General features: G+C 42.6%; 1 protein-coding gene across 1 annotated transcript; it reads left to right on the forward strand.

The window, feature by feature from the left end:
• The first annotated feature begins 3,784 nt into the window (after positions 1 to 3,784).
• LOC306919609 (uncharacterized protein) lies at positions 3,785 to 12,186 on the forward strand. Its single transcript, XM_079532367.1, has 4 exons — positions 3,785 to 3,845; positions 3,930 to 4,019; positions 4,523 to 4,645; positions 5,923 to 12,186. The coding sequence occupies exons 1-4, from the start codon at positions 3,788 to 3,790 to the stop codon at positions 10,038 to 10,040; spliced, it is 4,389 nt and encodes a 1,462-aa protein (XP_079388493.1). The 5' UTR covers positions 3,785 to 3,787; the 3' UTR covers positions 10,041 to 12,186.
• The last annotated feature ends 534 nt before the right edge of the window (positions 12,187 to 12,720 follow it).

Genomic DNA, 12,720 nt, shown 5'->3' on the forward strand with positions numbered 1-12,720 from the left:
CCATACTGTGTTAGTCTAGTAGCCCATAGAGCCCCATACTGTGTTAGTCTAGTAGCCGGCCCATAGAGCCCCATACTGTGTTAGTCTAGTAGCCGGCCCATAGAGCCCCATACTGTGTTAGTCTAGTAGCCAGCCCATAGAGCCCCATACTGTGTTAGTCTAGTAGCCGGCCCATAGAGCCCCATACTGTGTTAGTCTAGTAGCCAGCCCATAGAGCCCCATACTGTGTTAGTCTAGTAGCCCATAGAGCCCCATACTGTGTTAGTCTAGTAGCCGGCCCATAGAGCCCCAATGTGAACCCGGACATGTTGTGTACACCAAGGGTTTATGTTAGAAATGTTGAGTATGGGTCCCCAGCATGGAGAAACTGCCGGATGCTAACTTGCATATGTTGAGCAATTTTCATAATTGATAATATGTGACCATACCATTAACAACCTATAGAAGGCAAACGATTCCAAATTTCATCATGCTTTATGTAGCATGTGATGTGTCAAACTATGGGGTTTTTCATGATGCTGAATCCATTCCAAGCATTAGTTTAGCAAAAAAAACAACAACACTCCTTCGGCTATAAACGGCCATAGCTATACTTGCCCAAATGTTCTGACATCATCATTTGTGATTACGGCTATGGCCGTTTTAGCCTAAGGAGTATTTTTTGTGCTAAACTAATGCTTGGAATGGATTCAGCATCATGAAAAAACCCTAGTTTGACATGTCACATGCTACATAAAGCATGATGACATTTAGATAAGTTTTGTCCTTATATGTTGTTAATGGTATGGTCAGATATTATGCCAATTATGAAAATTGCTCAACATATGCAAGTTAGCATCCGGCAGTTTCTACATGCTGGGGACCCATACTCAACATTTATAACATAAAACCTTGGTGTACTCAACATGTCCGGGTTCACATTTTGGCTACTAGACTATGTGGTTACTGTGGTAGCTATGGTGTGTTTCTACTAGACTATGTGGTTACTGTGGTAACTATGGTGTGTTTCTACTAGACTATGTGGTTACTGTGGTAACTATGGTGTATTTCTCCTGTACAGCACTTTGTAAACCCTGAGTTTTGAAACATGCTATATAAATAATGTGGATTGGATTGAATGAGAACTTCTTAGACAACCACACAGCGACGCACGCTGAAATACAATTGATTCCATCAGGCATCAATAAGACATTCAATTAAACCACACATTGATTGATTGATTGATTGATTGATTGATTGATTGATTGATTGATTGATTTATTGATTGATGAATTTATTAACAGATTGGAGAATTACAGGTAATAACATTTCAAGCACAACTCAATACAAACTGTTAACGGTCTGCTTCCGTATGTACCGTGCATTGCGTGCAAGCATATGACGTCATATCATATGCTGCTAAGGGACATACGCATCGTAGCACCTGACTGATAACATTACTTGCACGCTCTGCTTGCGCAAGTAATTAAACATAATGACAGCTGTAACAAGCATTTCCTCCCATTACTTAGTACAAACTGTATATACTTTGTATTACCTTGCACAGAGCCAATGCTGAAACGTTTCATCCTGAACATACTGGTGTTTAGGTTAACCATAAACGTATTCTATTCTTTCATTGCAGTAGTAGGATTGGGCAAGTATTTGAAGTCCAAACTGCAGGTGAAGACTGAGCAGGATTCTAAAGACCATCTGGACCTCAGTAAGTTTCATTCTCTCTGTCTTTCTTATCAGCTTCTATATCTTACCTTATCATCTTTTAAACCATTTTGGGCGGGAACCCCTTTTGGTGTTAGCATTATGTTATGCTTTAGCTAGCAGATCAGGTCTTCTATTTTTGAAAAATCGTGAAAATATTTATTTCAGAAAACTGGAGGATTTATAAGATCTTTTTTTAAATTTCGAGGTCAGGCCTAAATGGGTTAATATATGATTGTCATGTCAATAATGTCGCAATAATGACATTAGATCTATAGATGCCAGTAAAAAGATCAAGCAATTCAAAGATACACCAGCTTGTGAACAAACACTATTTATGAGCCATGGCGTCTTTTGTCAGTTATTCGGTTCAGGAATATAAAAGAAGAAGACTGTCATTGGTTCTTTTATAATAGGCCTATCTCACAGCCCCCTTTCCACGCCTCCTTCCGGTAGATAGTGGTGTCATTTAACATTAGCATTTACACGTTTTTTTCTCTGGAGAATCTAAGTACATTTCCTAATGTAAAAATGTGACAGACCAATATTATTATGAAGCAAACAAGATGGTAAATCAGCTCGAACAGATAGAACAAACCTTACCTTGAGAAAACAAAAGTTGTAGACTTCTTAAATGACCTCTGTTAACATGTAGCGTCTATGGAGTGATGTCACGCTATCACCACTAGCTCCGAAAGGGGGCGTGGAAAGGGGGCGGGGAAATTCTGTGAGATAGGCCTATCACAGTTTTTTGTTCTTCGTTTTCTTTCTCCGATGTGCACAGTACGTAATTGTATTGAGGCATCTAAATAGTGCCATGTATCGCTTCTGTCTCGGCAGTATCGCAAGATTTGATTGTCAGGCTGTCTGTCAGTGATCGGCAGTCTCGTGCTACTCTGGCATGTTCAGAAATGTACTCTGTTCTCTTTAGATACCTAACTAAATGTATACAGTGTACACAATTTCCTGGGCCGAGCTCTCAGGGGGCTGCCCTAAGGTTCGACCTCCCGTTAGTTCGACCGGATTAAGGTTGGTGAGGGATGCGTTAAAACGACCGGATTAAGGTTGGTGAGGGGTGTGTTAAAACGACCGGATTAAGGTTGGTGAGGGGTGTGTTAAAACGACCGTATTAAGGTTGGTGAGGGATGCGTTACAACGACCGGATTAAGGTTGGTGAGGGATGCGTTAAAATGACCGGATTAAGGTTGGTGAGGGATGCGTTGCTCCCGTGCTTGCGGTTATGTTTAGGTTAGAGTTAGAGGGTTAGTAATGGTCGATCTAACAAGAGGTCGAACCAATGACATGTTACCGAGGTCTCAATCATTCAGAAATGGTGTTTGTTCATGAGCTGGTCCACCTGGCCCTCGTTGACTGCAATGCATTCCACCGACCTCCGGGCTGCAGTTTGACTCCCAGCGCCACAAATCTGTCAGCTGGAATTTCTGGATAGAGAAAATGATGCATACCTTCTTTTATAAATGACTTTAAGGCATATGGAAGTGAATTGCAATAGCCATAATGTAGCATAGAAATGATTGTAATGTGTTTAATGTACATTGTTCAGCCAGCCCTAGTCCTTATTCTATTGTGTTCTTCCAGTCCAGTCTGTGGAGTCCAAACTGAAGGTGGAGATGAGTTCTCCAGCCAGTACAGTCAAAAAAGAGGAAATGATTCCTATAAAAGAGGAATCTAAAGACCATCTGGACCTCAGTAAGTGTCAACCTCTCTCTTGCTTTCTTTTATTCTTTTATCACCGTTTAATTTGATGATCATGGCAAGATATCACAATAATTATGTGATGATTAGTCATCAGGAGTGAGTTCTCTCTCTCTCTCTCTCTCTCTCTCTCTCTACATCTGCTAATTTTGAAAAATTGTGCACATCTTTATTTTTTAAATCAAACATTGCTTAACATGAAAAGGTTGGAGCACCACTGCGTTCTTCTATGTGGTATTACATGTTGCTGGATGATAACTACGGGTGTTTTGTTTGTGTCTTGTTTTCCCTACTGGTGGATTGTGCAGAACCGTACAAGGAGAGGTCTGTGGTATCAAGAGAGATGGCCTCTGAGTCAGAGGAACAGAACGAGATGGAACAGGGATGTCAACTGATTGATTTAACACCCGATTTAAAGTTGTACAGGATAGGTATGTACTGTTTTCAGTGGTGGAAGAAGTACTCTGTTACAAATAACAACTGCTGTTAGTTCTTATCCTGTTCCTTCATTCCAGACCAGTATGTGGAGTCCAAACTGCAGGTGAAGATGAGTTCTCTAACACCAGCCAGCACAGTTGATATTAAAGACCATTTGGACCTCCTCGGTAAGTTTCATGCGCTCTCTCTCTCTCTCTCTCTCTGACTCTCTGTCTCTCTCCGACTCTCTCTCTCTCTATCTCTCTGACTCTGTCTCTCTCTCTCTCTCTCTCTCTCTGACTCTGAAATGTTTTTATCATCGAAATCATACGATTAGTATTTAGTATTCATACTAATGGCATCTTGTATTACACTGTATTGTACTATTGGTGGATGTACAAAGGTGACACCTTTTCACGATATATATTTTTGAGCGGTGCCTAACCACTCCAACTAACAGCTATGTGTGTCTGTCTGTCTGTCCGTCCGTCCGCTGGGTGACCGGGGGTGGCACTGTTGGGCGGCGTGGCCGTGTGAACCTCCTGATTGGGATGTGCGCAAAACGCAGAGACGAGTCCGATCTTTTTAAATCAATGCAAAAGTTTGAAATAATCATGATATTGATTCCACTGGTCTAGTCTACCATGAAACTGGTATCCCGACCTGAACATGTATTTCCTGTTTACTGAAGAGCGGGAGAGGGCTCTTCGCCCAGGGCTGGGATCCAGAGCCGGAGGAAACACAGGAACCGGATCCAGCATTGAGGAACCGGAATCGGTACCATCCCATTTGGAAGCGGAAGCGGTCAGAGCTGGTATGTGGACTGACATCACATCTGGTTAGGGTTAAGGGTTAGGGTTAGGGTTAGGGTTAGGGTTAAGCGGTCAGAGCTGGTATGTGGACTGACATCACATCTGGTTTACAACTACTGTGCCGGTGGTTCCCAAACCTTTTTTTAACAGAATGTAAACAACAGCACGTAGCTGCACATGGCCTCCCACGTAGCTGCACATGGCCTCCCACGTAGCTGCACATGGCCTCCCACGTAGCTGCACATGGCCTCCCACGTAGCTGCACATGGCCTCCCACGTAGCTGCACATGGCCTCCCACGTAGCTGCACATGGCCTCCCTTGGATGCACACGTAGCTGCACATGGCCTCCCTTGTAGCTGCACATGGCCTCCCTTGTAGCTGCACATGGCCTCCCTTGGATGCACACGTAGCTGCACATGGCCTCCCTTGTAGCTGCACATGGCCTCCCTTGGATGCACACGTAGCTGCACATGGCCTCCCTTGGATGCACACGTGCACTCTAATGACATCATGGAATCGCAATAAGGCTTTTCATTTTTGGTGCACTGTATCAAACGTCAATTTCGGTACATTTTCACTACATATAAAGTATGGTGACAGCCTTAGACTGACACCAGAGTATACCTTGCCTTGTTCGCCAATCAATGAAGCGATTTGAGGGAACCTACCATGAGACAGTCCCCTCACTCCGTAAGATTCTAATCATGATGATGGGTGCAGCTGCAGAGGTTTTTGTGCTTAAAGGAATGCACAGTTGCACTCTCCTCTCAACTGCTGCCTCGACGCATCGACTCGCAAAATACTGAGTCGTTCACATCCTTATCGATGATGCATTTTAATATTAACCTTAATGTTATACTTGCCGTTCATTTGGTTACAAAACCATTTAAAATCAGTGAAATTAGTCGACTCGCCGCACACATCCCTACCATGGTTATCCCTCTTAACAACAGCACGTAGAAAATAATTAGATATTTGTCTCCTTCTACTTATGTAATCTTTCAGATTTTCTTGACCTCTGCACTTTACAACTTTTTTTTTCCATTTCACTCTCCCCTCTCGATATAGTACATTTTCATCCAGTTATTTTAGTGCACGCACGCCACGCACGCCACGCACGCACGCACGCCACGCACGCATGCACGCACGCACGCACGCACGCATGCACACACACACACACACGCATGCACACACACACACACACACCCCTCCCAAGGTCTGACCATCCGTAGGCATGGTTGAAAAAATACTAAAGTTGTTTTTCATTCTCAATCCCAGGTGTCTCTCCTGCCCAGCTGCCAGTGAAGAAACCCTGCTGTGACCAGTGTGGAAAAAGCTTCCCAACAAACTTTAGCCTCAAAAGGCACCAGATATGGCATACAGGAGAGAAAGACTATGCCTGTCACCTCTGTGAGAAACGATACCGCACGAGCAGTCACCTCAGACGCCACCAGATAAGTCATACGGGTGAGAAGCCATATCCATGTGACCAGTGTGGCAGGAGATTCACTGAAAAGTCTAGTCTCAGAAAACACATTGCAAATCTGCACAACATAATTCATGCAGAGGAAAAACCCTACCGCTGTGACCAATGTGTGAAAAGATTCAGCACAGCTGCTGCTTTGAAAAAACATCAGAAAACTCATGCAGCCCTACAACCCTACCACTGTGACCAGTGTGGTGAGACATTCAGACACAAGAGCAGTCTCAAAAGTCACCTGTTGAATCGGCACCAGATAATTCATACAGCAGAGAAACCTCACCACTGTGACCAATGTGGGAAAAGATTCAGCACAATTAAGTGTCTCAAACGTCATCAAATATCACATAGAATTAACATTGTGAAGAAAGTCTACCACTGTGATCAGTGTGGGAAAAGCTTCAACACAGCTAGTGTTTACAAAACTCATCAGAAAACTCATACAGGGGAAAAACCCCAGTGTGGTAAGAGATCCACTCCAAAGAGTAGTCTCAGTGGTCGTAGGCTGGAAAAACCCTTGCAGTGTGACCAGTGTGGGAAAAGTTTCAACTATATTTGTAATTTCAATCGTCATCAGAAAATTCATACAGGGCAGAAACCCTACAAGTGTGAGCAGTGTGGGAAAAGTTTTAATGCTGCTAGTGATTTCAAACGTCATCAGATAACTCATACAGGGCAAAAACCCTACAAGTGTGACCAGTGTGGGAAAAGTTTCAATAATTCTAGTAATTTCAAACGTCATCAGAAAACTCATATAGGGGAGAAACGTGACCAGTGTGGGATAAGTTTCAATACTGCTAGTCATTTCAAACATCAGAAAACTCATACAGGGGAGAAACCCTACACGTGTGACCAGTGTGGGGAAAACTTCAGCTATGTTGGTAATTTAAAACGGCATAAAAAAACTCATACAGGGGAGAAACCCCAGTGCGGTAAGAGATCCACTCCAAAGAGTAGTCTCAGTGGTCACCAGTCAAGCCGGCACCAGAGAATATGTAGGCTGGAAAAACCCTTGCAGTGTGACCAGTGTGGGAAAAGTTTCAGCTATATTAGTAATTTCTACCGTCATCAGAAAATTCATACAGGGGAGAAACCCTACAAGTGTGACCAGTGTGGGAAAAGTTTCAATAATTCTAGTAATTTCAAACGTCATCAGAACACTCATACAGGGGAGAAACCCCAGTGTGGTAAGAGATCCACTCCAAAGAGTAGTCTCAGTGGTCACCAGTCAAGCCAGCACCAGAGAATACGTAGGCTGGAAAAACCCTTGCAATGTGACCAGTGTGGGCAAAGTTTCAACTATATTAGTAATTTCAATCGTCATCAGAAAATTCATACAGGGGAGAAACCCCAGTGTGGTGAGACATTCACTCCAAAGGGTAGTCTCAGTGGTCACCAGTCAAGCCAGCACAAGAGAATACGTAGGCTGGAAAAACCATTGCAGTGTGACCAGTGTGGGAAAAGTTTCAACTATATTAGTCATTTCAATCGTCATCAGAAAATTCATACAGGGGAGAAACCCCAGTGTGGTGAGACATTCACTCCAAAGGGTAGTCTCAGTGGTCACCAGTCAAGCCAGCACAAGAGAATACGTAGGCTGGAACAACCATTGCAGTGTGACCAGTGTGGGAAAGGTTTCAATACTGCTAGTCATTTAAAACGTCATCAGAAAACTCATACAGGAGAGAATCACTACAAGTGTGAACAGTGTGGGGAAAGTTTCAATAGAGCTAGTCATTTCAAACGTCATCAGAAAACTCATACAGGAGAGAATCACTACAAGTGTGAACAGTGTGGGGAAAGTTTCAATAGAGCAAGTCATTTCAAACGTCATCAGAAAACTCATACAGGGGAGAGACCCTACCACTGTGACCAGTGTGGGAAAAGTTTCAATACTCCTGGTCATTTCAAACGTCATCAGGAAACTCATACAGGGGAGAAACCCTACCAGTGTGACCAGTGTGGGAAAAGTTTCAGTAATGATGCTAATTGCAAGCGTCATCAGAGAAGTCATACAGGGGAGAAGCCCTACCAATGTGAACAGTGTGATAAGAGATTCACTGAAAAGGCTAGTCTCAAAAGTCATCAGAGAACTCATACAGTTAGAGAGAAACGCTACTCCTGTAATCTGTGTGATAAGAGGTTTGCTGAAAAGAGTCATTTCAAACGTCATCAGAAAGTTCACACAGAGGGGAAACCTCACCACTGTGACCAGTGTGGGAAATGGTTCAAATGTCCTAATAATTTAAAACGTCATCAGAAAACGCATACAGGGGAGAAGCCATACCCCTGTGATCTGTGTGGTAGGAGCTTCGCTGAAAAGTCATCTCTCCAAAGTCATCAGATCACACATACAGGGGAGAAACACTACCAGTGTGACCAGTGTGGCAAGAGATTCTCTGCAAAACATGTTCTCGTATATCACATGTTAATACACAAAGGGGGGGAGAGACCCAAACCCCATCAATGTGGCCTTTGTGGGAAACGGTACCACACAAGTGTTCATTTACAACGTCATCAGATGATTCATTCAGGGGAGAAACCCTACTCCTGTGATCTGTGTGGTAAGAGGTTTGCTGACAAGACTTGTCTCAAAAGTCATCAGATCACACATAAAGGGGAGAAACCCTACCAGTGTGAGCAGTGTGGTCAGAGATTCACTGTAAAGGCTAGTCTGATCGGACACAGGTCAATGCACACAGGGGAGAAACCTTACCAATGTGGGCAGTGTGGGAAAATGTTCAGAACTAAGGGTTTTCTCTACCTTCATGAGAAAAGGCATAAAGGGTTGAAGCCTGCCCAGTGTGAGCAGTGTGGTAAGAGATTCACTGAAAAGGCTTCTCTCAAAATTCATCAGCTAATTCATACAGGGGAGAAACCCTTCCAATGTGAGCAGTGTGGCAAGAGATTCAATATAAAGGGTAATCTCATCGTGCACAGGTTAGTTCACACAGGGAAGCGACCACACCACTGTGACCAGTGTGGCAAGACATTTGCTTCAAGGGATTCTCTCAGAAATCACCAGTCAAGCCTGCACCAGATATTTTTTGCGGGGGGGAAACCCTTGCAGTGTGACCAGTGTGGGAAAAAGTTTTTCTCTGCTGCCAATTTTAAACGCCACGAGAAAACTCACACAGTGGTGAGACCCCCGCGAGTTAAGATATTCCACGACTGCGAGCACTGTGGCATGAGATTTAAGGAGAAGAATCGTCTCATAAAGCACAGCATAGTTCACACAGGGGAGAAACCTCACCACTGCGACCAGTGTGGTCAAAAATTCAATAGTGTTGGTAATTTAAAACGTCATCAGAGAACACATACAGGGGAGAAACCCTACGAATGTGAGCAGTGTGGTAAGAGATTCACTGTAAAGGCTAGTATCAAGGGTCATCAGCTAACTCATACAGGGGAGAAACCCCACCACTGTGACCAGTGTGGGAAATGGTTCAATAGTGTTAGTAATTTAAAACGTCATCAGAGACGTCATGCAGGGCAGAAACCCTACATGTGTGACCTGTGTGGTAGGAGCTTTTCTGAAAAGTCTACACTCCAAAACCATAAGAAAACTCATGCAGTTAGAGAGAAATGTTACTCCTGTAATCTGTGTGGTAAGAGGTTCACTGAAAAGTGTATTCTCAAAAACCACCAGAAAGTTCATACAGGGGAGAAACCATACCCATGTGAGCAGTGTGGTAAGAAATTCAAGTCAAAGGGTAGTCTCATAGTTCACAGGTCAACTCACACACGGGAGAAACCTCACCACTGTGGCCAGTGTGGGAGAAGGTTCAGCAATAAGGTTGATCTCAAACTTCATCATCAAATGCATACGAGGAAGAAAGCCTACTACACTGTGGGCAGTGTGGGAAGAGATTCATTGAAAATAATAATCTCAAAACGTCGCCTCACAATCCATTGAAAACCGTTTTCTCAAACTATACCGGAGAATTCATACAGGAGGAAGACTCTTAGCAGACTTGAGGTGGCCATAGTTGAATGGGTAGAGTTTTAGATACCGAGGCAACCTCAGAGGCCAACTTAAAACCCATTTATACTCCCGTCGTCCAATGGGAATGCAATACATTGACATCCATTCTGGTATCCCCGCTGTGTGGGTGAGAAATGGTTGTACCCAGAGGGAAGACAGTGGCCATTCCTAGCCAATGAAAAGACAGTGGCCATTCCTAGCCAATGAAAAGACAGTGTCCATTCCTAGCCAATGAAAAGACAGTGGCCATTCCTAGCCAATGAAAAGACTGGCCATGCCTAGCCAATGAAAAGACAGTGTCCATTCCTAGCCAATAAAAAGACAGTGGCCATTCCTAGCCAATAAAAAGACAGTGTCCATTCCAGGGTTTTTATTTCCAGGGTGAAAAAAAAAGTCTGGGTCCGAGTCCACTTCAATTCGGAGTAGCGCAAACATCGCTCACTCTCTGCTGATTTCTGATCGTCTGCACCTTTGTTAAATTGACACACACACACGCACACATGTACGCACACACACTCCTCTCTCTCTCTAAGTAATTAGTCTCATGTCGCGCAGCTGCCCATAGTTTCTCCCGGCGGATCCTGCCGGGAGCTGCCTATGCCATTAAAAGCATAGGTGAGTTCCAGGCTATGGAATCCTTAACTATGCAACAGCTTTTAGTGTCTGTTATGAACATTTTCAGTAAAAATTAAATCAGTTAGACAATAACACAACAGATGGTGACAGTTTATTCATATTCAAAAAGTGAATTTAAATCCATATATCATCTCAGTGTCCATCACCATCACTTTAGCAGTGATGAAGTATAACTTTTTTTTAAATTATTTGTATTTTTGTACTTCCTCTGTGTTTTGACAAAGAATGATTACAATTTAGTCTACTTGCCAGCCCATAGAGCCCCATTGTGAACCCGGTCATGTTGAGTAAGTTATGTTAGAAATGTTGAGTATGGGTCCCCAGCATTTAGAAACTGCCGGATGCTAACTTGCATATGTTGAGCAATTTTCATAATTGGCATAATATGTGACCATACCATTAACAACCTAAAAAAAATTCATCATGCTTTATGTAGCATGTGATGTGTCAAACTAGGGAGTTTTCATGATGCTGAATCCATTTGTTAAGAAAATAAAAAAAACACTCATTGGACTAAAAACGGCCATAGCCACTTGTGCTGACCTCATCACTTTGTGATGACGGCTATGTCCGTTTTTAGCCCAAGGAGTGTTTTTTGTGTAAAACTAATGCTTGGAATGGATTCAGCATCATGAAAACCCCCTAGTTTGACATGTCACATGCTACATAATGTGTAATCCTCATGTGTCCAAAACTGTCACTTTTCAGGATTCAAATTCAAAAACAGATCGACAAGCTCAAAACATGCCGCTTTGCGCGTCATTTCGACCGTGTGGATCTGATTATTTTGTGTGACGCTGTAGTATGATCAAGAAGGGCATTGTTTTACAAAAGAAACACAAACAGCAGCGATATGTATATTTTTGCCTTGTTAAGTGTGACCAGATTTGACTGAGAGACTGCCATCGCACAAATTCCAGCTAAATGAGTTAATAGCACAGGCCGACTCTTCACATACTAGAGCATGTCTGAGTCAGAGCTGAAATCGACATGTACATGTAAATCACATAGCTAGGTGTAATGTTAGACCACAGAAGTTAATCTTTCAAGCCTGTTTTCTCAACTCGCTGTTTCTCTGCAATACATTACTCTATAAGCCATATCTCCAAAACGGGTGGGTCAAACTGAACAACCAATATGTCAATTTTAAGCTATGATTCCCTGCTTTCATATGACATGAACATGAACGAAAATTCAAAAAAACCCAATGGCAGTCCCTCAGTCAAATTTGGTCATATTTGTTCCCCATCTGTATGAAATGTGTTATGTGTATATCAGTTTAGTACGTTGAATTGTCTTAATCTGTGAATGCAAAGACACTGAGTAGATGGAACCAAAAAGCACAAATTTGATTAATGATAGTATGCCATTATATTGTTGAATTCTCTTCAGCGTCTTTTTTTTAGTGTATAAGTGAGTGTACTGTATGACAGCTGTACTTATAATAACTACACCTCAGACTGTTCTGCTTTTTATGTTGATATTTTATTGTATGTTTGATGTCCAAATTACATTACTGTATTGGAAAGTGAAATGGAAAGATTTAAATAAACAGTTTACTTAAAAGAAAATCATCCACCACTGCCAGTGTTTTTACTAATCTTTCGAGACCCACAGATTTGGTTTTATTTGTGTTTTATGTTTTTAGATGTAAGCCAGATGTCCCGGGTGGGACGGACGGACGGACGTCTTGGGCACAAATTGGGTTAAAATAATAGTGTTTGTCAAGTTATTGGAAAATGCAGCTTTGGAGGTTTTTGCTTGTTAAGCGACAGAAAAAGACAAAGGAAAAACTAGAAAAAGTGCCCTTCTGGGCACAGGTCTCTACCAGGAGGATAGGACTGTGTGAGATGTTTGGCAAAATGTTTAGGAGTAATATAAATAAGTAATATGTTTGCCTTTGATGGCAATTGGATGATTTGAGGCATTTTGTTCCAAAAATGTGTTTTGCAAAAATCAACCTGTTGGTGGCGCT

Source organism: Electrona antarctica (assembly GCF_951216825.1).
Source record: "Electrona antarctica genome assembly, contig: scaffold_876, whole genome shotgun sequence".
NCBI lineage: Eukaryota > Metazoa > Chordata > Actinopteri > Myctophiformes > Myctophidae > Electrona > Electrona antarctica.